Source organism: Cynocephalus volans, chromosome 9 (genome assembly GCF_027409185.1).
Source record: "Cynocephalus volans isolate mCynVol1 chromosome 9, mCynVol1.pri, whole genome shotgun sequence".
Taxonomy (NCBI): domain Eukaryota; kingdom Metazoa; phylum Chordata; class Mammalia; order Dermoptera; family Cynocephalidae; genus Cynocephalus; species Cynocephalus volans.
This window is the reverse complement of record NC_084468.1, coordinates 17,714,037-17,735,995: the sequence shown is the minus strand read 5'-3', so window position 1 is coordinate 17,735,995 and position 21,959 is coordinate 17,714,037. Positions and strand designations below refer to the sequence as shown.

Genomic DNA, 21,959 nt, shown 5'->3' with positions numbered 1-21,959 from the left:
GTATGTTATGTCTACAACTTATGCTTCTCTTTTTGTCCACATCCCAACAGCTTTCTGTTCTTTCCTATGACCTGGATTTGATCAATTCCCTCCTATGTGCAGAATGATCTTGCTTCCACATATATATTATTTATGTTTCATGCTTTCATTTCCCCTCAAACTCTTTCTTTTTGACTTTCTAATGATTGCAGATTTCTGCAACTTGAAATAAATCCATGTTTGTCCTATATAAAACCAATTTTCTTTTTTTAAAAAAAAACTTTTCTCAGACAAACTCTTCAAACTGCTCTGTATCTGCTTTCCCCAATACTCATCAATACTCCCTTTCGCAACACTCTGAAAAGGTGGTTACTTACCTACCACCCTATCGAAATTGAATCCTCCAAGAACAATATGCTGGTCAAATTCCAAAACCTGCTCTCAGACCGCAGCTTGGCTCCTTTAGCAGCAGTAGCTGCCTTTGCAGATCCTTTTTCCTAGAATCCCCTTCGCCCCCTGCCTATTAGAGCCCTCTGCTGTTTTTATAAGGTCCTTGGGTTTCTCTTCTCTTGCTCTCCTTTCCATTGGCCATTCTGATGGTTTCAACTCTCAACTTTGTTTTTTATTATGTTAGTTATTTCAAAATCTTTGCCTGATGTCCTTGTCTTGCTCTAAAATTATTATAGTCAGTATTATTTCAGTTGCCTCTAAATGTGTTGCTGGTACTTCGGTATTGCACAAATTGAGTTCACCATCATCTTCCTTCCCAGGTTTGGTTCTGCTCCTCAGCTTCTGACATGCAATGATATAACCACCACCTCCCCATCACTCATACTTGAAACTCCTGCATCATCTTTGCTTTATTTTTCTCCATTTCTCCCTCATCTCATCCCATGCTAAATCCCATTAATTCTGCTTCTATATTACCTATCACATCTGTTTGCACATCACCATCCCTACGGTTACTACCTAGCTCATGCTCTTCTGACGTCTCCCCTGGATCAGCATGAATACACCTCCCAAGAAGCCTCCTGCCTTGCATTCTCTCCTTTTACCAAATCACTGGTACAGAGCTGTCAGATTAATTCTTCTGGGAGACTCAGATTAAAACTCTTGTGTTCAAATGCATTGCAAATAAAATCTAAGATCTTCTACCATAAGATCCTCCATGAATTGGCTCCAACCTACCTTTCCAACTTTGTTTTCCAGTACTCTTTCAAATTTCAAATACCAAGCAGCATTCCCGTCAGATGATGTCTTGTACTTTCATTCTTATTACCTATGCTATGATATCCTATTAATGCTGAAAGTCCTTTTCTCATCTCTGTATTTCCATTCACTACTTATCTTTCAAGGCTGAGCTCAGGTGTTACTTCCACATGAAGACTTCCATAGCTGAGGTACCATTTACGGAATGATTACTACATGCTAAGCATATGTAGCTCTACATGTGCGAACTATTTCCTATCAAACTGACAAGAACCCTTAGTTTCAGATGAGGAGACAGGCTCGTATTAGATAAGTAACTTGTCCATGGTTTCACAGATAATAAATGGTAGGTAAACCTGGGGTTCCGACTAAAACTTTCTTACTCTAGTTAACCACTGTATCTTGCCCTCCACTTTACACCCTCTGTAATATCTTGAACTTTATAGGTTCATCTCTTACATTGTACTTCATTTCATAGTTTTTAATTTGCATGTCAAATTTGCTAGCCATTTGATGGAAGATCTCCAGAAAATTCACAGTGCCTTTACTTAGTAAGTGCTTACCTAAGACATGCTCATGCCTGAATAGATAAATGTACTATTCCCCTGTTAGAACTTAGTATGTCTTTCTACTATCAACTTCTTTGTATCTAGTATCTTTTGACTAACTTAAAGGACTTTGGTAACGTGTGACTTTAGAATTACATGTATTTGTCTTTTGGGGGGCATTATTTTCCATGAGGCCTGAACATGAACCTATTGCTCTGATTAGATTCAACTGTACAATTTCTCAAACACAATTCTCACTGCCACCTCTGTCCTTTGTTCCTGATATTTCTCTTTCATGGAATGTCACCTGCCTCTTCCCATACCATATCTTATTCTTCTTTCAAAGTTCAGCTAAAAAGTACTTACAAATGTTTTCTATAGGTAAGGTAGTTCTCCAACAATTAAAATTTTGACAAGAATATTATTATTATGTGCATATGTAATTCGGTGTCTGTTAAATCTCCACAGATTCTAGAGTCCTGCAGAGGATCATACCTTACACTGCAAAGCTCTGAGTGCACTGTTACACACATGTTAGATACTTTAAAATAATGGAAGTGAGTCTTTGAACTGAGCCTATTCTCATATAAAGTAAATGAGGGCAGTTAATTTATTAAAGCAATTAAATAAATTGGTAAAAATAAATGAGCAGTTTTTAAAAATAATTTTTGTGGCCTACTATGTAGGTCTATCACAAGAGGTTGGTTCTATTATACTATTTTCACCAAAAAACATCCAAAACTATTTAGTTACAATTTAGAATTTACCTGTAAGGCAATAATATGATGGGGTGGTTAAGAGGTGCTTTCTTAATTAATGAATATTGAGGCAGAGATTTTCCCTAGTGCTTACACCCCAAGATGGTAAAAGCATTCCCTTTTACCTCTTATGTGGTGACCTTATTTTATCCACATGACTTCTATTTGGCAAGGACATAGAAATACATTCAGCAGCTGCTTACAAAATATGTATGTGATACCTTGTCATCAGAATTTAACTTCTGATGCAGGTATTCTGGCACTGGCTCAAATAGGCTAAAATGCTGACTAATTTAAAAATCTTCATATTTAACTTTATAATATTATTCTTTTTATACTTTGCATTAGACTATCAATTCGAACAAAATAGTGAACCTGCATTTTAAAATGTTAGCTCTTGCGGAGGCAGAACATAACCTGGTTACCTTACAATTACGGTTTACTAGTCCCAGCTTGGTCCCTCTTTGTAATCCTACCAATCCACACTGGAAATGGACAATAGTAGATCTACAGACCCAAAAGGCCAGATTAGGGATAGACACTCTTATTTTTCCTAAATAGCCTAATAACGCCTTCTCAAGGAAAGAGAAAGTACTATTTTTCCTTAAAATGCATTCCTTATAATCCTACCTGTGGGGAAAAAAAATCCTAGCCCCTTTAACAAGACGTTTAATTAAACAGAGTAAAGGTCAATACACTTTTGAAAAGAACATTTGTCTAAGCTAATTGATCAGATGCACCTTTGATAAACCCAAAATTTCCTAAAGAAAATCAAGGTTTAGTTCACTTAGCAATTAGAGGGATAAGAAAACATTTCAGTGCACATACATTTCGGTGATGGTCTCTGGTAGATTTGTAGGGATCTCCGTGAGCCCTTTCCCACGACAGTCTACAATATTGTTACTACAGGTACAAGCAGCAGGGCAGTGCAAAACACTACAGGAAGGAGCGATGAATGACTGGTGACCTAGAAAAGAAACAAACAGCAATATTTTTCATCCTAAATTTCATAGTTACGAAACATGCAAACTTTGCTCAATAACAAAGCATGTGATAGAAATAAATTTCTCTAAATAAGTGATCATAAAATGATTCTATGTTTCTAAAATATATATTTAGGAAGCATGCATTTATATTTCAGGGTTAATATTCAGATGTAGCAAATAAAATTTTAAAAACTGGTCATGAAAGTGGTAATTTTTAAACCTTGAAGAAATTGTGAGAAAGGCTAAATTCAGATTCAAAACCAGACTTCTATTCAAAACTCTTCTGAGTTCCAAAAAAAGCAGCAATTTCAGACTAATCTATATTCATTTCTAATAAGCTTAAATAGAGCTTGGTCTTTATCGAATTTGTGTGGCTTAATTTACTTTGTCTCGAAAAAAAATAAGAAAGAAAAACAGTAAGACTGCTGTCTTGGTAGACATAACTGTTGCTCAAATTAAGTAATCATGTGCCAATAAATGCAGGGGAAAATTAGATAATGCTAAGTTTGACATCTGGAAAGGTTCAAAATTACTGCTTTCTTTGAAGTTATTATAATAATTTTGTATCATGTCACTCTGTAATTGTTAATCTCTATGATTCTTTTTTGGGTTTCACATGATTTGAAATTTTAGCAAAAGTAGTTGCCTGCAGGTATGTATTTTTACTACTCAATATTTGGAAACAAAAGAATTCTGAAATGAGATTTTACTGTTCAGATGATAAACAACAGAATGTCAGCAGGGCTGTACCAAATGGGCATCTGGAAACTCATGGTTTCCGGAGAACAGGGACGGCCCCTCTGACCTGTAGGGAAAGGTCCCTAGTGGCAGTGAGGCACCAGAAAGAGGCTGCTAGTTAGTTGCTAACCCAATCCCTCTAAATAAGATCTGAAACTTTACAAAAATACTCTCGATCTAAAAAGGAAACGTGAACTTGCCTTCTTCCTCTTCTAGAAAACAGGAAGGAAAAAGTAAAGAGAGAAAAAAGCGTTAGTAACAAATTGTTAGTCATTTCATTGTTTAATTTTTTAAAAAGCAATCAGACTTATTGAGAACATTCCATGACATAATAAGAGAATTTTTTTAGGTTATAAAAAGTGTGAGAAAATACATAAAAAGTTCTAAAAGATAACAGCAGAATAGAATCAAGTACCAACAATGTCTCCCCGCTCCTCCTTTAAAAACCTATTAAATATTTATGATGCATTATATGGTTTTTAAAATTTGTTTTATTGTATTTTGAATAGAAACTTCTGAAACAGAATCAGCTCTATATTTATAAGATATATCTATATGGATACACATACACATGTACACGTAAGTGTACTTCAACTAGCTCATAGAAAATTAGAATTAAAAGGTAATGCAAATATTTCCATGAACTTTTTGAAAATCTTTCCTATGCAAAATACTTAGATTGGTGCTTAAGCACATAGAAGAACTCAGTAAACATCAGCTACTGATATTTCACATAGCCCGTGTTTTACTTTTGTTTTTAAGGCCAATCATTTATTTGTTTAAATAGCAGAATTGAACCATTAGTATAGGAGGGTTCTTCAAAAAGTTAGTGGAAAAATAGAATTAAAAGATAATACAAATGTTCCCACGAGCTTTTTGAAGTACCCTCATCTATGTATACATGAAGAGCATTTTGTCACTTTGGAACCACGGTTGAATTACTCTGAATTTCACAGTAGGAATCCAGGATTAGCTAATCATTTTTCAGTTGTTAACTGTAAAAATAGATACAATTTGTTACTTAAAGAAAAATAGTGATTCCCATGTAGCACCATAATCTAGTCATTTCCTATACTTCCCCTGGAGGGAAAACTGAAAAATCTTTGATCTTAATTTAGGTACAAGTAATCACTAGTAGTCAAAAATATACAAATGTCTTAAAATGTATTATCACTAAAAAAAGAGCATCTCCATTAAGTAATTAGTGCACAACTGCGCATGTTGTAAGTAACACTGAAACCATTTAAGCGTGCATTCTTCACCTTCTGTTACATAACAGCATATGATAATACAATAACATGGCCCTTCTTTCTCCCTTACCACTGCAGACAAATTCTCGTTTTTGAACCTCAGCTACATTATGGCCCCTCAGGTGGGATGGGCCCATACACTGAGTGTACAGGCCAACCCGAGGCCGTTGGCGAAGCCAGTCGGAGAGCCAGGCCAGATGGCAGTCACAGTACAGGTTGTTGGTATGGAGTCGACTAAATGATAGGAAAGAAGTTTAAAGCAAGAAAACAAAAAATAATTATTTAAAAACTTGAGAAACTCATTAATAAGGATATATAACTTTATTTCTTAATATAGAAGTAGATAAAGCATAGCAAGTTAACATTTAATTATTTTTCTAAAAATTAAACTGGTTTACCACCACAGAATCAAGTCTATCTTTATTTGTTTTGAACTACACAAATATACAGAAGCTTAAATGTGACCATAAAATTATTTTGCCTATGTTCATTCAAAAGGGTAAAGAGGGAAAAAAAAAAAAAAAAAAAAATCTAAGGCAAATCGCTTTGAGAGGGGGTGGGGTGGGGGAGAGGAAAGGTGGTGGGGGGGAAGGTTAATAAAAGTTATGGCTCTCAGTTTAAAATATCAGTAAGTCCTGCCATTATTAGTCTCTATAGAAACTACTTGCAAAATCTTTTTAGCGGGTCACTTTCATTTTTTGCTGAACAAGAGAGAATAGTAATTCAATATAAAATACTTTTTTTCACATTCCTATTCTTATTTCCTTCTTTTTTTGTTTAATCACAGAAAAAGGGCTTAACTGCTTTTGGCTCTTGAAGACCTATCTTCAAAGATCAGGGACTGAAATTAAAAGGCATAAATGGCTGTGAGTGAAGGAATTAAGTAAGTCCCCTCTATGCTGGCAGAATCTGCACAAGATCATGGATTGCTTCCAAGTGGCAAATAGCACTTCTCCATTAATAATATCAGACAAATGTATCCACTAAATTAGGTAAACGACTCCAAACTGGCTTTTATGTTTTCTCAAACTAAAATAAAGGACATTCAAAGCTATAAATCAAAGTATCATTCCCAGAATCATCTATGACACAGTAATAACATTTAGTCCTTTTTAGCTGATGTGTTCAATTCTAACCCAATAATAGTAATGGATATTAAAACATGGTATTCAGTCCAGAAAGAGAATTGGACCTTAAAAATGGATTTTTTAAGTAGCAATGATACTACAGAATAATGAATCAACCAAAGCAAGGGAATTTAAAGTTAGATGACTGCTTTACATTCTCCTTGAACCTGCAGATAAGGAACAGATTGTCTTGCATCAAAACTAGAAGGCATGCCACGGAACAAAACGCTACACTTTGGGAAAGCTAGGTGACCTCCTGTTCAGTTTTCCAGGAAGTTCAAGTGCCACCCTTTGGAAGTCACATGACACATTCCATCACTGGTCTCTACGTATTTCCATCTAAACCAAGCACATTACAGTGTTTCCAATCTGGAGTGCTCAAATTTGAAATGAGAGGAAAAAATACATAAAAATTATAAAACCCAGTTAGTAAGAAAACTAGTGGATTTCTACAAGAAAATAAGAAACAGTAACAAAAATGCAGATGATGGATGATTTTACAGTTTCAGTGGCTTTACTTTTGCAGGGATTGAAAGCTTAATCAATTTCTCTTTAAAAAAAAATAGAGTTAGTGGGAAACTAATTTTGTCAAATATAGTTAGAGTGAACTGGGCTGATACTTCAGTTAGATCAGTCTCAATCTGATAGCTCCAGGAAAACTAAATTTAGTTATGTCTACATACTTTTAGAACTTCTTTATTTTGCTAAATCATACTCCTAGGGAATTATAATGATGTGTATCATATACAGAGTTAGATTTTAGTGAGGAAAAAAATGACACTCAGATTGATGTTGCCTAATTTATTAAAAAGTTGGTAATTCAACTGACTGTTTATTAAAGAAAACAAATATAATACTTTTTCCAGTTATAAGCTATTATAAAATGAGAAGTATTTTGAAAATCCAATTGAAACATATTTTCCCTACTTCAAAACACATTTTTTCCCAAGAAGTCTGATGCTTTTGTTTTGTTTCCAACCATTTCTCAAATGTTATATGTAATATATTTTTTAGGTCAAGGTGACTCTGAAACCCAGTTCAAATGAGATTTACCTGTGTAATACACCCACCCTGGACTTTAAGAATTACATTTTTTTTCCAAGAGAAAAATATAGCTGTAGTCAATACTTCATTAGAGAACCATTTTTATTCACCAAAAATATCTTAGTGCTCATTGACAAACCCTGAAAAGATATTTTTAAATATAAATGCTGACACAACCTTAATTATAAATGCACTAGAGGGTGATGCAGTAATTTTATGTTACAAAGAATGTTGGAGAACCAGTTTAGCTTTATTAGGTCTGCTTGCAGTACTGTAATAAAATCATAAAGATTTCCCATTTATCATTTCTGACAGCCAATCAAGTAGTCTTCCATTTCTTAATGAAATGTGACCTCCACAATAGCTCAAAGTAAACGTTTTTTTTTTTCACTCCAAACTTCCCATAATGCATATCATTCAAAAAAAAAGCTTTCAAGTCTTCAAAATAATAGTTCATTTACTCAAATGTCATATCTAGAATTATTTTTTTTTTTCTTTGTTTAACCCATAATGAACTAGTGGTCCTGTTCTCTGCTTAGTAAAAATGATATTGGGGGGGGGATCCTTAGTTGATTAAATTCATCTTAACATATATAAAGACTACTTACAAAGTCCTAAGTTTAGGCATATGGTTGAAACTTGCCACAGAAAGTCTAGTAATGTTGTTATTGTTGAGAGTTCTGTAGAATTAAAAAAAAGTTAGAAATTTTAGATAGAAAAATGTATTTATGATTTTTTATATTAATATAAAGAAAACTTTTTTTTTTTTTTTCTCTGACCGGTCAGGGGATCACAACCCTCGGCACGGTGTGGTGTGCACCACGCTCAGCCAGTGAGCGCACTGGCCATCCCTATATAGGATCTGAACCCGCGGCCTCGGCGCTACCAGCACTACACTCTCCCAAATGAGCCAGGGGGCCGGCCCCAAAGAAAACTTTTTGTGACTATGCTTATGCAGGAAAACTATCGGTAGAGATGGCATAGAGAACACACTATTTTATAGACAAGTTGATAAATAAATTTCATACTTTAACATATTGCTATACATTCAGTTTTATCAACATTTATTACAAATTTATGGCTTTAGTCATAGCATCGTTGACTACTTACATGTTACATTCTGCACCCAGATATGTCTGTTCATAATATTGGTTAAGAAATGAACATGGAGCAATCACAGTTGGAAAATTTGAACAATTACATTTCCTTAGAGAGGTATTGTATTTAATTAGTGTCCATGAGTAAATGAACATATTTGAATTCTCCAACTGAAATCTCACAGCAACAATACAGGATCATTCCTGTCAAGTGCTGGAACAGCATCCTGCTCATTATTCTTTACTACGGACATGAGCTGCTGTTGAAATTTGAGTAGAAAGACCTACATCTATATTTGGTACTTGCATCAGGTGGAGATGAAGTGACATGCTGTAGCACTATATTAAAAGCTTAATCTAGTCTAACTATGTTTAGCTACAGCAGCATAAACTGTTTTTTGTTTAGTGGTGTGTGGTAGTTTTCGTGGTTTCATGAGGTAGAGCCAGGAAGATAGGTGGTCAAGGGAATTATGTTGAAAATAAGTATTTTCCTTGCTTGGTTCAATTTTTTCTTACTTTTTCTACTACTACTACTCATTCATCAAGTATCTCCAGAATGGCTGTTATTTTATTTTTTTTCTGGCAACATGGAGTATTATAAAAATAAATGGGACATAATTCCTGTTATAAAATAGCATACAATCCAACTGGGGAGATGAATTAGATTCATTTTAAAAATTTAGAGTTAATAAGATTAAGAGGAGAGTTATTTTTGCTTCAGAGAAGACTGGCTATGATAAGCAAGGGACAGAACAGTTATCCTGAGGTGTGTGAGTAAAGTGTGAGAATGGAAAGAGATTCTAGGACGGGGAGAGACTGAAGATACACTGGGGTGGTAACTAAAAAGGACAAATTTCTGAAGGAGACAAGAAAGACAGCATCAATGGTCCAGGTGGATGATGTTCGATATTGTAGAAGGGTTTGAATTAGGAGTTGCAAATTCATTTACTTATAGAGGCCAGGCAGGGACCATAAATGAGAGAAGTAGGCCACGTGCAAAAAGAAAAAAAATTTTAAAAATAACACAATAAGCAAGAGAGATGGAGAAGGTCAGGCAGACAGCTGGGGATGGTGAGGACTTGAGTCACTGAGCAATGATATTCTCTGTTGCAGCAGCTCCAATGGATCATGGCCCAAACCATCTTACTTTTCCAAGGGAAGCTAGAAATTGAAATTTTTAGATAAAGCCTTCTAATTTTTAAATATTGGTAATTAATTCAAATATTTCAAAGAGTCTGTGGGCCAAATTTGTTTGGGCTAAGCAAAATAAGGCCACTTTAGGCCAACTGGTACCTGTGGTTATCCATGGTGGCATTTGGGGGTTAAGGGATTAACTTAAACTTCTCAGTAAAGTAGGGCACATTGGAGACAGACCTAGAACTGCACTGATGTTCTTTGCTATCCAGTTTTGCAGTGTATTGAATGATATAAGAACTAATCTCAGTGATTTGAATTAAGTCACATAGGAAAAATAAACTACTTTATGGAGAACTTATAAAGCACTGAATTGGTTGGCTCATGTTATCTAAAAGCTTCTAGCATTTTCCTGGGCTCAAGCAAAATGAGATGATTTTTTCAAATGCCATTAAAATATATCCTGATGTTTGAACTAAAAGGTTTCACTTTTCAAAGGGATTTGCTTCCAAATGACTCCTTTTCCCACCCTCAAAATTTATGCTGACTTAATATGGCTAAAATCTTTAGAGAATATAGCACTCTGAAATGTGACTCTGGGGATAACATTTTTTTTTTTTTTAAAAAAGTAAATCACACAGCAGACATGCATTAATCTTGAACTATAGTGTTTTTACGTTTCCATGCAAACGGAAGTTTTTATTGAATGCTGAAGCCTGTAGCTATCAATTCGAAGTCTTTTCTCAAAACGTTTGTTCACATAATGCAACTGAAGAAATAAATTATCTTAGTATTTTATTCAGTATTGATGCTGGTAAAGCAATGTAGATACTGATATCCAGTGACCGAAAATATGTGAAACCAACAAAATTAAGTTATTTTAAAAAATAGTAATAAATATGTGTTAATTAGGTATGATGATATGCACATATTATGGTTACGATCAATTCCTATTTGAAAATTATACACATTTATATGTTGCACTTATTCATTTATGAATGCTTTTGCCTATGCATTATTTTTATGCTCAACCTGAAGATTTTCTCCTTGAAATTAGAATGTATTCTAGTACAAAGGACATCTTTGTGTGTAAATACAAAATGTTAGCCTTTATAATCATGGAGCATCTCTCATTCTTAGATCTTAATTTATTCTATTTATTGCCTTAGTGCCAAGCATTGGGCTTTGCAGAGAGTCTGGTATTTAATGGATGTGAATCACTGTGTTAAATTAAATTATGCCCATTCTGTGGAAAAGGGGAAAAAAATGTAAAACTAGCAACTCAAGGAATACATTTGATTTCTGAGTCTAGTGTCCAAAGAAAAAGAAAACATCGATCTAGATTTAGTTCAATGTTATTTTGAGATGATATCTTCACAATAAGAAAATAAACAGTTGATTCTAAATCCTACCAACCAGATTCCACAAGAAACCAGTTTGCCATGAACAGACAAGTGACAAACTGCCTTCTTGCTATCTTCTACCTTAACTTTTCACTTGACTTCTTGGACTTCATTCACTTTTTTTTCCCCAAAAATATATCCTAATCTAATACATTTTTATCATTGACCTAAGATAATTACCCCCATCTTCTCCTATTTGGCCTCAGTCTAGTCATACATACATTCACTAATGGTTCATAGAATTAAAAATTTTAAATATATAAAACAGCTGAAATCTGAAATTTAAGGTGATCTGCAAATTAATGTCCCTTCATTATTTCCACATTATTAAATATATCCAAAAGAGTTATTAACTGTAAAAATAAACAAAATAGACAACTTCCTTTCTGGAGTCTTTCTGGGCATAAACTCTATTCTAAAGAAAAGCCAAATGTTTATAATAGGCAAACTTTAATTTACTTGATACACAGCAGATACTCAATATATATGTTATATATACACATACATATTGAATAAATAAGCTGAATGATTCCATATGTAATACAAATATAAGCTTTTTTACTTAATAAAAAGGTACTTCAAGGGATTTAATTTATCCAAACTACTTAGCAAATTTTTCATATAATAATTGGTATAATTCATATTACTAGTTTGGAGCACTGATCTAGTACCAGAATTTTTGGTTTGATAAGCTCCATTCAATTAAATAATTCTTGTCATATTTCTCTTCATATTCATAATTCTCTTCATATACGAAGAGAATATTCATAAGAGAAAAAGAGAATATTTCATAATTTTCTTCACATATGAAGTTTAGCGACAATGACTATGGTTTTGCTATCAGAACACTACCATGAAATTATAGTTGTATCGGCATTTTCCTAATTCTGAAATAGCATCACTGACTTTGTATATTAAAATTGGGTCTGGTACATAATTTTTAAATTGACCTTATAAATGAAATGTATATAAGTACTTTGAATGTTTTTCCTGTAGAAAAAGACTGTTATCAACAGAAACTCAGGGGACTTCTCATGTAGTTAGAGAACAGTATATATTTTTATATTTCACTATTTATCTCAATCAACTAATTCATACGTAAATATTTAGAAATGATTAATAACTTATGACATAGCTAGAAATTCTATTCATTTCCTCGTAATTTAAACCAAAATCACATAGAAAATAGTTCCAAAAGAAGCCATACTAAATGAAATTTTAGAAATGAAATTTTTTTTCAAATTGCATTCTATTCCTGAAACTCAATTTATAAAGCAACGAATCTTATTTTTTCAGAACTTGATGATTTCTGGATAACTTTTAACAAATAGACTAAAAATTCAAAACCCTTTCACATTTAACTCAGTTTTAGATTTCTGACTACATTGTATCAAGGAAGAAATAAAGCAGAGAAAAATATTTTTATTTGGGGAGGAAATTTGTAAGTATATTTAAAAAACTAGAAATATGAATCTTTGACCAAAAAATAATCCAGATATACATGGGCGGTGGAAAGTGCTTTAGTAACTATATTTTTCATTAAAATTAGTTTTCACTCAAATTAATCACTTTATTAAAATGATTTTACTAAGTCAAAGGTCAAGAGAGATAACTTAGTTGCTCCACCTGGTTCTGTCCGTCATGTTTACTCAGCAAGGACAGAGAGAGGGTGCCAATTATAATCCAAGTCCGTATGTTGTGCATTACAAAGTCAGTAGTGAAGAATTTAAAATGGACCTAATGGGCAGCTTATTAAAACTACAAAGTAAATTTCAACATAACCTTACAAAGATAATGTTAAGTTATCAGGTTAAAAATTACATTTTTAAAAACATCTTTCCATTACCTAACAATTACAAAACATACCAACATATCAGCTTCTAAGAGGTTTATTTTTTGATGTTATTGTTTCTACGAAATTAATTTTATCTTAATATTTAGCAGTTCTGGGAATTTTCACAAATCCTGTGAATCCTGAGAAGATTATATTATAAGAAGAACATCTGAGTATCCTTAGATAGACAATTCTACCTAAACATACAGATATGATATGCAAGGTTTTGCACACACACATTTTGATTCTTCTGTGTATTCACTATGAGTTAGTTAAGGTATCTCTTTAGTAGACCATTTTGACACAAGGTTTTAAGCCAGCAGACAAGCCTCCACATTAGAGCACCCCAGACACAAAGCTTCCATTAGAAGAGGAGAAGAAATAAGCAGTACTTACAGCACTTCCAGGTCCCGGAGAGCCCTAAATGCCCCATCTTCGATACAGCTGATCTGGTTGTAATCCAGTTGCCTAATAAACAGATTAGAAGAATATATGCAAAAGGGATGCACAGTAGCAGGGGTGGGTGACAGAAAGTCTCCTGAAGGGTCTCTGAAGCCCTGGCCACACTGACTGAAATGCTCTCACAAACACACTCATCTGCTTAAGAATGTCACAAGCCATTCTGGCCTCTATGCAGCCACTGAAATCCCTTTTTGTTCTGAACTGTCTGTGCAAATAGCAGCCCTTGGAAAGCTCCAGTAAATAATAACTGCACCTTATATTAAATGCCATAGGAATGCAATTTCATTACATCAAGAAAAGCTATCCATTAAGAGCTTTCAGCGTCATCTTGCTGAAACAATTTCATTAAGGTAAAGGACTGTAAATCACTTAATGTCACATGCACCCCCTCAGTGACCTAACAGAATCCATTTATCAGAGAAGCCCAGCTGCATGTTAATTTCACTATCCTTGGCAAGAAAGAGCAAGACTACTTTTAGGTTTCCTTTTTTTAAAAAACAGTTTTCCTTCGAGAACTCCAAATCAAGAAAGAAAATTGACATCCCACATATCTCTCTGCTATTCCTCATCAGGAATACACTTTACAAAGTTAGCTGTTGCTCTGTGTTAAGCTTCAGTATGCTCATAATTTGCATTCTTTATCATTATATGTGAATTCTCTGCCCTGTAAATACAGCATACTTTTGAGTTAAAGAATTTCCAGAATTGCACCACTCTCCAGAAAATAAGCTTGTAAGTATTAAAAATTTAATGAGAACTTTGATATTCTCAAAGATGCTCATTTCGGCCAAAAAAACCCCTAAGAATAATACTGCAGGTATATCATTAAAACACTGCATACATCAATGGTAAAAAGATTAGCAGCTGTATCAGTTCACTTGATAAAATTCAAAGGTAGAAAAAATAAAGATGCTCCAAACTTAGTTGTTTGCTTTTTCCTGCTCTTGTTTTTTGGAAGTAAAATTTCCGTAATCATATTAAGGAATCTATTTGTTTGAAAAGAACAGGTAAGTACTAAATCCTACTACACCATCTTCTTTTTTCCAAACAAAAATTTTTAAAATCTAGTAGCTTGAAGCTTAAAGATATTATTATTCCAGAAAAGAAGTATTTTTAACCCTTTCATGAAATAGTCAAGTGAGTTGTCATCTCTACATGCACTGGTGAAGAAATGCAGATGTACAGGAGTAAGATTATGATCATAATATAAATGAGCCTTGTCCTTGTTTCAAGTTCAAAATTCATCAAAAGGGCTAATTCATATCTGAGATCCATTCTTAAAGAACTGTTTAAGCATTCCCATAAAACAGCTGCTTTTCTCACAAGACTACTGAATAAAGGTGCAATGACTTAATCCAGTGACTTTCAGAATTTAAATTTAAATTCCTTACTTTGAAAATTATGTACATAGAGAATGTCTCATGAAATATACATCTCATTTTTAAGAAGGTCTCTAGGGGACACAATCACACATGAGACTATCTCGATGTCACGCAAATGGTACAATCTAGGACATATAATATTAGAAAAAGGTGAAGATACAATTGTATTGCTTTTATAAACTAAGACTCTCCCCAAATAATAACTACCATCCATGTTACTGTAGTATGCTAAATCATTCTACTTATTAGGAAGCAACACAGAAACATAATTTTATTTTCTAAGACTTTTAAAGCTTCGTGATGTAATATGGCTGCTGTGGTTCCAAGAAAACACTTAGATTCTTGAGCACTTTTGATTTTTACAGATGAAATTCATTTAACAACTAAGTTAATAGCCATTTTATTTTAAAGTGCTAAATATATATTTGCACTACTATTCTCTGACCTCTTGAACAATTTATCATAGCCATTTAAATTAGTACAATGGCATGAAGTGTTACCCTTGACACACTACAAAAGAGAAATTGTTTCCAGACAAATTGGCAAAATCTTTTAATGCTATCAAATTTGCCTAATGCAGTCTCCAGGTTAATCTGTAAAAGGCTGAACTGTATGTTTGCCCATATCTTATTATCCTTAGCTGTCAATGTATAAATCAGTGCTGACACAGCTTCTTCTAAATCATGCATACAATACACAAAGGGGAAGCTCTAGCATGCCAGAAAGCACTCAAGCACATCTTGTCCTACAAGAACTAAAAGGCGGATTACTTTCCCCATAGCAGCAGAAGTTGAGACGCTGCTGGAAACTTTGGTAACTTCACCCGTCTTTAACACTGCTCATGGTTATGCACGGCTGCTTCTTTCTTAACAGAAATTTAAGCCGTGATTCGTACTAAAACATTAAGAATACTTGGCTTTCCCAGGACCAAAGTTTTTCCTATAAGTTTTCTGAACGCCATCATATCTCAGTACACATATCTTCTGAGAACAAAGGTAGTTCATGAAGAAGTTACTCATACAAAATGACAATCAAAATCAAACAAGTGAATAATTTTTCATCCATTTGTGGATTTCATGATATTCAAAGGAATATTTATGGAAAGCATTGTGCCTGCATGACTACTCATGAGAAAATCTCTCCACACAAACCCCCATTTGTCTGCATATGGTTCAAGATAAACAGTGTCAAAACTATGCAAAAGCGTAATTTATTTCAGGCTTTCTGGATTATTTTGCTGCACCTTGTTTCTCTCACTCTGCTCACTTCCTTCCTCACTACCTTTCAAGCCCTGGGTACTTCTGCTTTGTGTAAACAGGAAAGAATCTGTTCTCAGCCATGCATTTAGTGACAGGCTGGCCTTCCTTAGATGTGATATCCAATTGTGCCATAAAATTAATCTGAATTAAGGAAATAGCAAGAGAAGATTTTTCCACTTCTCCAAAAAATAATGTCCCAACTATTCAGTCAGACACAGGGTAAATGTATTGCTCTTTAGAGAGATTTGGATGATAAAAGGGTGATAGGTATAATAGGGATGGCCTTAGGATGCTTTCCTGGTACAGGGGCTATTTTCCAGGGGGTAGCAAGTTAGGGATTTTTTTTTGTTTTCTAGGGGAAAATAAATACCAATGTAAATGCTTTCTTTCAGATCTTCAGGCAACATACCCTAGCAGACATTTTTGTATTTTCCTTATTTCCTGCCTCCAATCCCGCCTTTTGCTTCTTTTCAGATTTCAAATCTCTTCTCCATCTGACCCTTCGCTGTTCTAATTTGTAAATTTGTGTTTTGAAGTACTGCTTTAATCTTATGAAAATGTTGAGGTTAAGAAGAATCATCTCCACGATCTCTCTCAGTATTAACATTTTATGATTTTCTTTTTAGTGGTAGAGGTGTATCTTCTGATGCCCTGGGATAACTCTAGACAGTTTTGATTTTTCCTAGCACTGGTAAATCTAGTCATAAACATTGCAGTGTGTCGATGAAACCCATACATTAAGAGATAGCACTCTGCCTCAGACATGTAACATTTCTGAAGCTTATGAGATTTACCTTAACACTAAAAGGTAATTTAGCCTAGTTTCAGAGTTTGACTTATTCTAGGTATGGGAGAAAATATCTAATGCTGCTAAATGTAAGGATATTAAATGATAAAAAGGTTAATTAAACCTTTGCTCACTTGGCATCCTAGAACATAGTTGGAGACATGGCATTTTGTTCTAATTAGGTTTTCTTAAGGGATTTCCTGTTTTCATTTTTTAAAATTTGGATACCGCACTGTGTTTGAATTACACATATAAAATTTACCTTCCTGCATTGATTTCAGTGGGTTATCCCTACTCATAGCAAATTCATTTTTCACTGCAGTGTCAAAGTAATAAGATCTTACTACTAATCGATTTTCTTTTTGTAAGAATTAGAACACATAAAATATACTTAACTCTGAAACAATATGAAACATAAACATCTTTAATAATTTCTAAGCCAGGCAGGAGTTCTTAGGGTCTAAACAAAATTATTATGACTATGCACCAGTTTTCTTATATTTTAGGTGCTAGATAGAAATAGTTTAGTTCAAATTCATATTACAATTGTAACATTAAAAACTCCAAAAATTTCATTGACTTAAAACACATCAAAGTAGTTAGAATCAAAATGAGAGAATAACAATTTCACTATTTTAAAGAAACCTGATAAGAGATATAAATCATATGGGAGAAAAATAAAAATAAGTTGTTAAGAATATGGGCATAATCTCTTTTATTTCTTCTCTTGTGCATATAAAATTCAAGCTAATATGAATTCTTAAATATACAAATTTTATGCCAATAGTGATTTTAAGGAGTAGTCCAAGAAATTAAAATTATTTAATTTATAATATATAGAGCGTATAAGATTTATATAAATTGGTCCATATGTATAAAAATCCTAGACAGAAGTTTCAGCAACCACATCATTTACCTCAGCAGAAGAGCACATCAGTATTAACCTTGGTATTGGTGAAGAAAACAATTGAGGTATAGACTACTCTGAGGAGACTAAAATAATTTACATTACTTTAGATAAATTCTCAATTTACCTTTTACAATCATTCAGGCAGCATTTTGTTTTTCTCATAGGAATAAAAAATCTCAGTTTTTATTGGAATAATCTGTGGTATAAAGCTATATCCATCTGTCAATTTATTGGGGAAAAAACAAAAGGGAGCTATAACAGAGATTGGGAGAAATCTCTTTTAACAGAAATTAGTGGAAATACAACTAAGTTTACATTCAGATCTTGGTATTTCTAAGTAAACTAATCAAAGGTAGTAGAAACTAAAATTGACAATAATTGCTAACATTTATTGAATATACAACATTCTGCTATATTTCCAGGGCTTTGCCACAGTGCCTATAACAAAGATGGCTTTTGAATAAACTGAATGATTTTGAACCAGGTAGTGATGGGATGAAAAATAATACTTTATGGAAAAAAAATAATACTTTGTGGAAAAAAAAAAAACAAATTTGTAGCTCTTTTAAAGTTATCTAATGAGAATATAAGCCAGATATCCAAATTCGATAAGCAGGCTATTATAATATTTTTGAGGTACCAAAGAGTGCTGTTTAGTGTTGCAGAAGCAAGAAATCTAAAGGTCTGTTCTGTCTCATAACACAACGTGGCAGCCACGTGAGATCATGCCAATTCTCATTTCACAAATATGTGAATTGGATTCCCAATGACTCAATCTGATTTTCTTTTCTTTTGTTTGTTTATTTTATTTTGTTGTTTTGGAAGGCATTTATGAAGATAGATTGTATAAATTACATTTTTTACGTGAGAATGCATTATTTTAAAAAAACTACTTAAGGCACTCTGAAGACAGCAAAATGCAAAGCTGGAGAGGTTACTGATAGCAAACCTTATGATATTTGTTGGGGATTATCACAATTCCAAGTGTGTTTTTAGAGTGAACATAAACCATGCAAATTGCAGGACCACGGACAGTTCCCTTGGTACTGAGAGTTGTACCTGTTGAGTTCTTGGCCTTTTTTTTGTTTTCTGGGTTTTTAAAAATATTTCTGCACTCAAAGCAACCCCTGGATGCTGAGGGGGGTTCTGCCCAATATGAAGTGTAACTCACCTTTGTTATCTTTCCAAGTGAAAAGCCACGCTATGACTTTGTTCAGAAGGTTCTATGCCCCACTGAAGACCTATGGGATTTAATCTAAGACTAAGGATAGCAGGTTCCATGGTGAGAAACCAACCTACCCTTCAAAGTCTCCCCAGCCTAAAGCTCACTGAAAACACTCTAGGAAGGAGCTGGGGACATTATCATTTATATATTCAGTTTGACATCAATGGGTTTTATTTTTATTTATTTTTTATAGGTTTTATTTGTATTATAAGGAAGAAATGTAATGAACTAAACATGAAAACTAGTTGATTAAAGTAGATATTTTGCAATTATGACTTGTCTTGTATGACAAAGCTAAATGAAGTACTGCATTTGCATGGTAAAATTTACATACACTCCTCTCTCTGATTGTTACATATTGACTCTATAATATGTGAGCAATCCTTGCTCCCTTACCATTATGAATTATGTAAATAATCGTAAAGAGAAACTAGAAAATAGGTATTTAAAATAAGATAAATATTAAAATATAGTGAAATACAAACATCTTTCTGTGTATCTAGAATAGAGCTGTGAGCTTTCCTTCTATGGGTTTTAATTGATCTACCAATTAAAAAAAAAATAAAGACAATGGCTCCAGCAAAATAATGAAATTTCTAAGAATGTAAATAGCTCTACAACAACATGTAGATTAACTCTATTTCCTGTTTGGCAAATCATCTTATAGCTAATAAACAATGCATCCCAAATTAGGTGATTTCTTTCCTAAAATGTCATGGCCATAGATTTTTTTTTTTTTTCCAAATGATATCATGACTTACTGAAAAGAACCACAGTGAATCATCTAGTGACTTAAACCCTAATCTATAAATTAATGCATGTGGAAAAAAAGAATAAATATAAATATTTTCCCCTGGAAAAGAGTAGAAGGCTCATAGCACATGTGGGGTTAATGGAACTGGAATAATGCAAGCTAATGGATAAAAGGGATATATTTATTTATAAACAAGGAATAGCAATGTTTGGTTAGAACATAGAGTACACATTGAGAATGTACAGCAAAATGAAAAAAGAAAAAAACAGGTGTGATTTACTTTACACAGTACATCTAAAATAATTCTTGATCGAATTTAACCATTTTAAGTATCCACACTGAATTCACTAAAGAAACTAATGGTAAAGTAAATTAGAGTTTGTGCTTGTGATGTGAATAAAAGCTAGCAGTCTAATTTTAAAGTGTATACGTTCATATTTATTTTTGCTTACATTCTTGGATAACTGTAACTAGTAATGTTTTCTCATAAAACAAGAGACTTTTGAAACGTTTTTATTCTTACAGAGTACATACTTAAAGAACAAGCTCACAAGTCTGCCAACAAAGCAAGACTTAATTAGAACATTCTCCTACATTATTCAGTTAAATGAAAATGCCAAATAGATACCTGAAAACAAATCAGTAGCTCATTGTAACATGTCTTTATTCAAGATTTGATTAGGAGGCAGCAAAGACTTTACTGCATCACTGTTAAATATTTGAAATGAATATGCAAAATTTCTAGAGAAAAGTTATATAAACACTGGTTATCATTTTGGTGAGGCATCTGTTGGTAATGATATGGAACCAATAGTTTAGTTCATATTTGGCTTGGGAGTTCAAAAACAAAGATGAAAATCTATCAAAAGTGCTGCCAGTGACTATTATAAACACTATAATATAGTTAATATTTTAATATAATCTTGTTCTTCTCATATCTCACTATTTAAACTGTCAGGAAAAAGAAGTGGTTTAAATTGTGGCCAAAGAAGATAAGGTAACAAAACAAAATATAAGAGGTTTTAATCCAGCTAAGAAATTAATAGAGACAAACAAAAAAGTTACAGAAAATCTCCTTGGAGATGTTTGAGAACAAGATAAATGTCCATCTGTTTAGAATAGTTTTAATGTGGCTTGCCTGGAGGAAGGGGAAGAAAATCTGCTAATCTGCAAAGTTTCCACAGCATCAATTTCATATTGTCAGTATGCTGCCTTGAGCATATTTAGCCAATCCATGAGATTAAAGCAAGTGCTTCCAGTGAAAATCTTGTGATAACTGTAATTTGCTCTGAATCATGTCTGAATGTGGTAAATCCAATAAACCTGTTATAGGTTATAGTGCATCAGACTGGGCTTTTAGATAGTTCGACATAAAATAGCATCTTGATGCAGCACATATTCCTTCTGTCCAGCCTTCTTTTTTCTCTTTTACTCTCTGAATAACTCTGAACAGTAGCATCTTAGCACCATGCAGGTTTGTCCAACTTGTAAATGCACACACTGACATGATAAATAGGGCAAAGCACTCTACCTATTCCTCACCCTGAATATTAATAGTATTAATAGTGCTAATATTAATATTAATGGGATTTTATTGAGTCATTACTTGTATAATAGTATACCCATATAATAGTTGTCCAAATTAAAATTGACCCCCAATTTTAATATATTTTAACAAGTATCTTTCTTATGTTTTAATGAAAAGACTAAACTTCACACAAATCCTTGAGATTGAAACATTTTTTAACAATGTGGTTTGAACTATTTTTTTATTTAAAGAAAATACCATTTTGTATAATGCAGAATTCTATAATGTTATAGCTATGATCCTAATTAATTAAATAAACCTATAATGCACTGTGGTATTTCAATGTTGCCCTCACTGTCTTTCACATTGTCATATGGAAGGCAGTGAGAAAAGTGGGAATCAATTTTTCCTTTGACCATCATCATTTAGCATTGAAATAGTCTCTAAAGTCACTTTTCTTCCATAGGAACATAAGCCTCCAAAGCTGAATTCATCTGAAAGCCACTCTACTCAGCCTCCCCCATATTCAGATCTCTATGCTTCTG

At 33.3% G+C, this 21,959-nt stretch overlaps 1 protein-coding gene across 4 annotated transcripts in view; it reads right to left on the bottom strand.

The window, feature by feature from the left end:
* The window catches only part of SLIT2 (slit guidance ligand 2), a 361,007-nt gene that overhangs the window by 113,089 nt on the left and 225,959 nt on the right, over positions 1–21,959 (bottom strand). For 2 of the 4 annotated variants that reach the window (XM_063107731.1, XM_063107732.1), the window contains exons 6-10: positions 13,504–13,575; positions 8,248–8,319; positions 5,539–5,702; positions 4,419–4,430; positions 3,323–3,461 (exon numbers count right to left, since the gene is read on the bottom strand). In XM_063107731.1, coding sequence (XP_062963801.1) covers positions 3,323–3,461; positions 4,419–4,430; positions 5,539–5,702; positions 8,248–8,319; positions 13,504–13,575 — 459 coding nt within the window. The remainder of the gene's footprint in view (positions 1–3,322; positions 3,462–4,418; positions 4,431–5,538; positions 5,703–8,247; positions 8,320–13,503; positions 13,576–21,959) is intronic. The other 2 variants (XM_063107729.1, XM_063107730.1) reach the window with 1 other exon arrangement.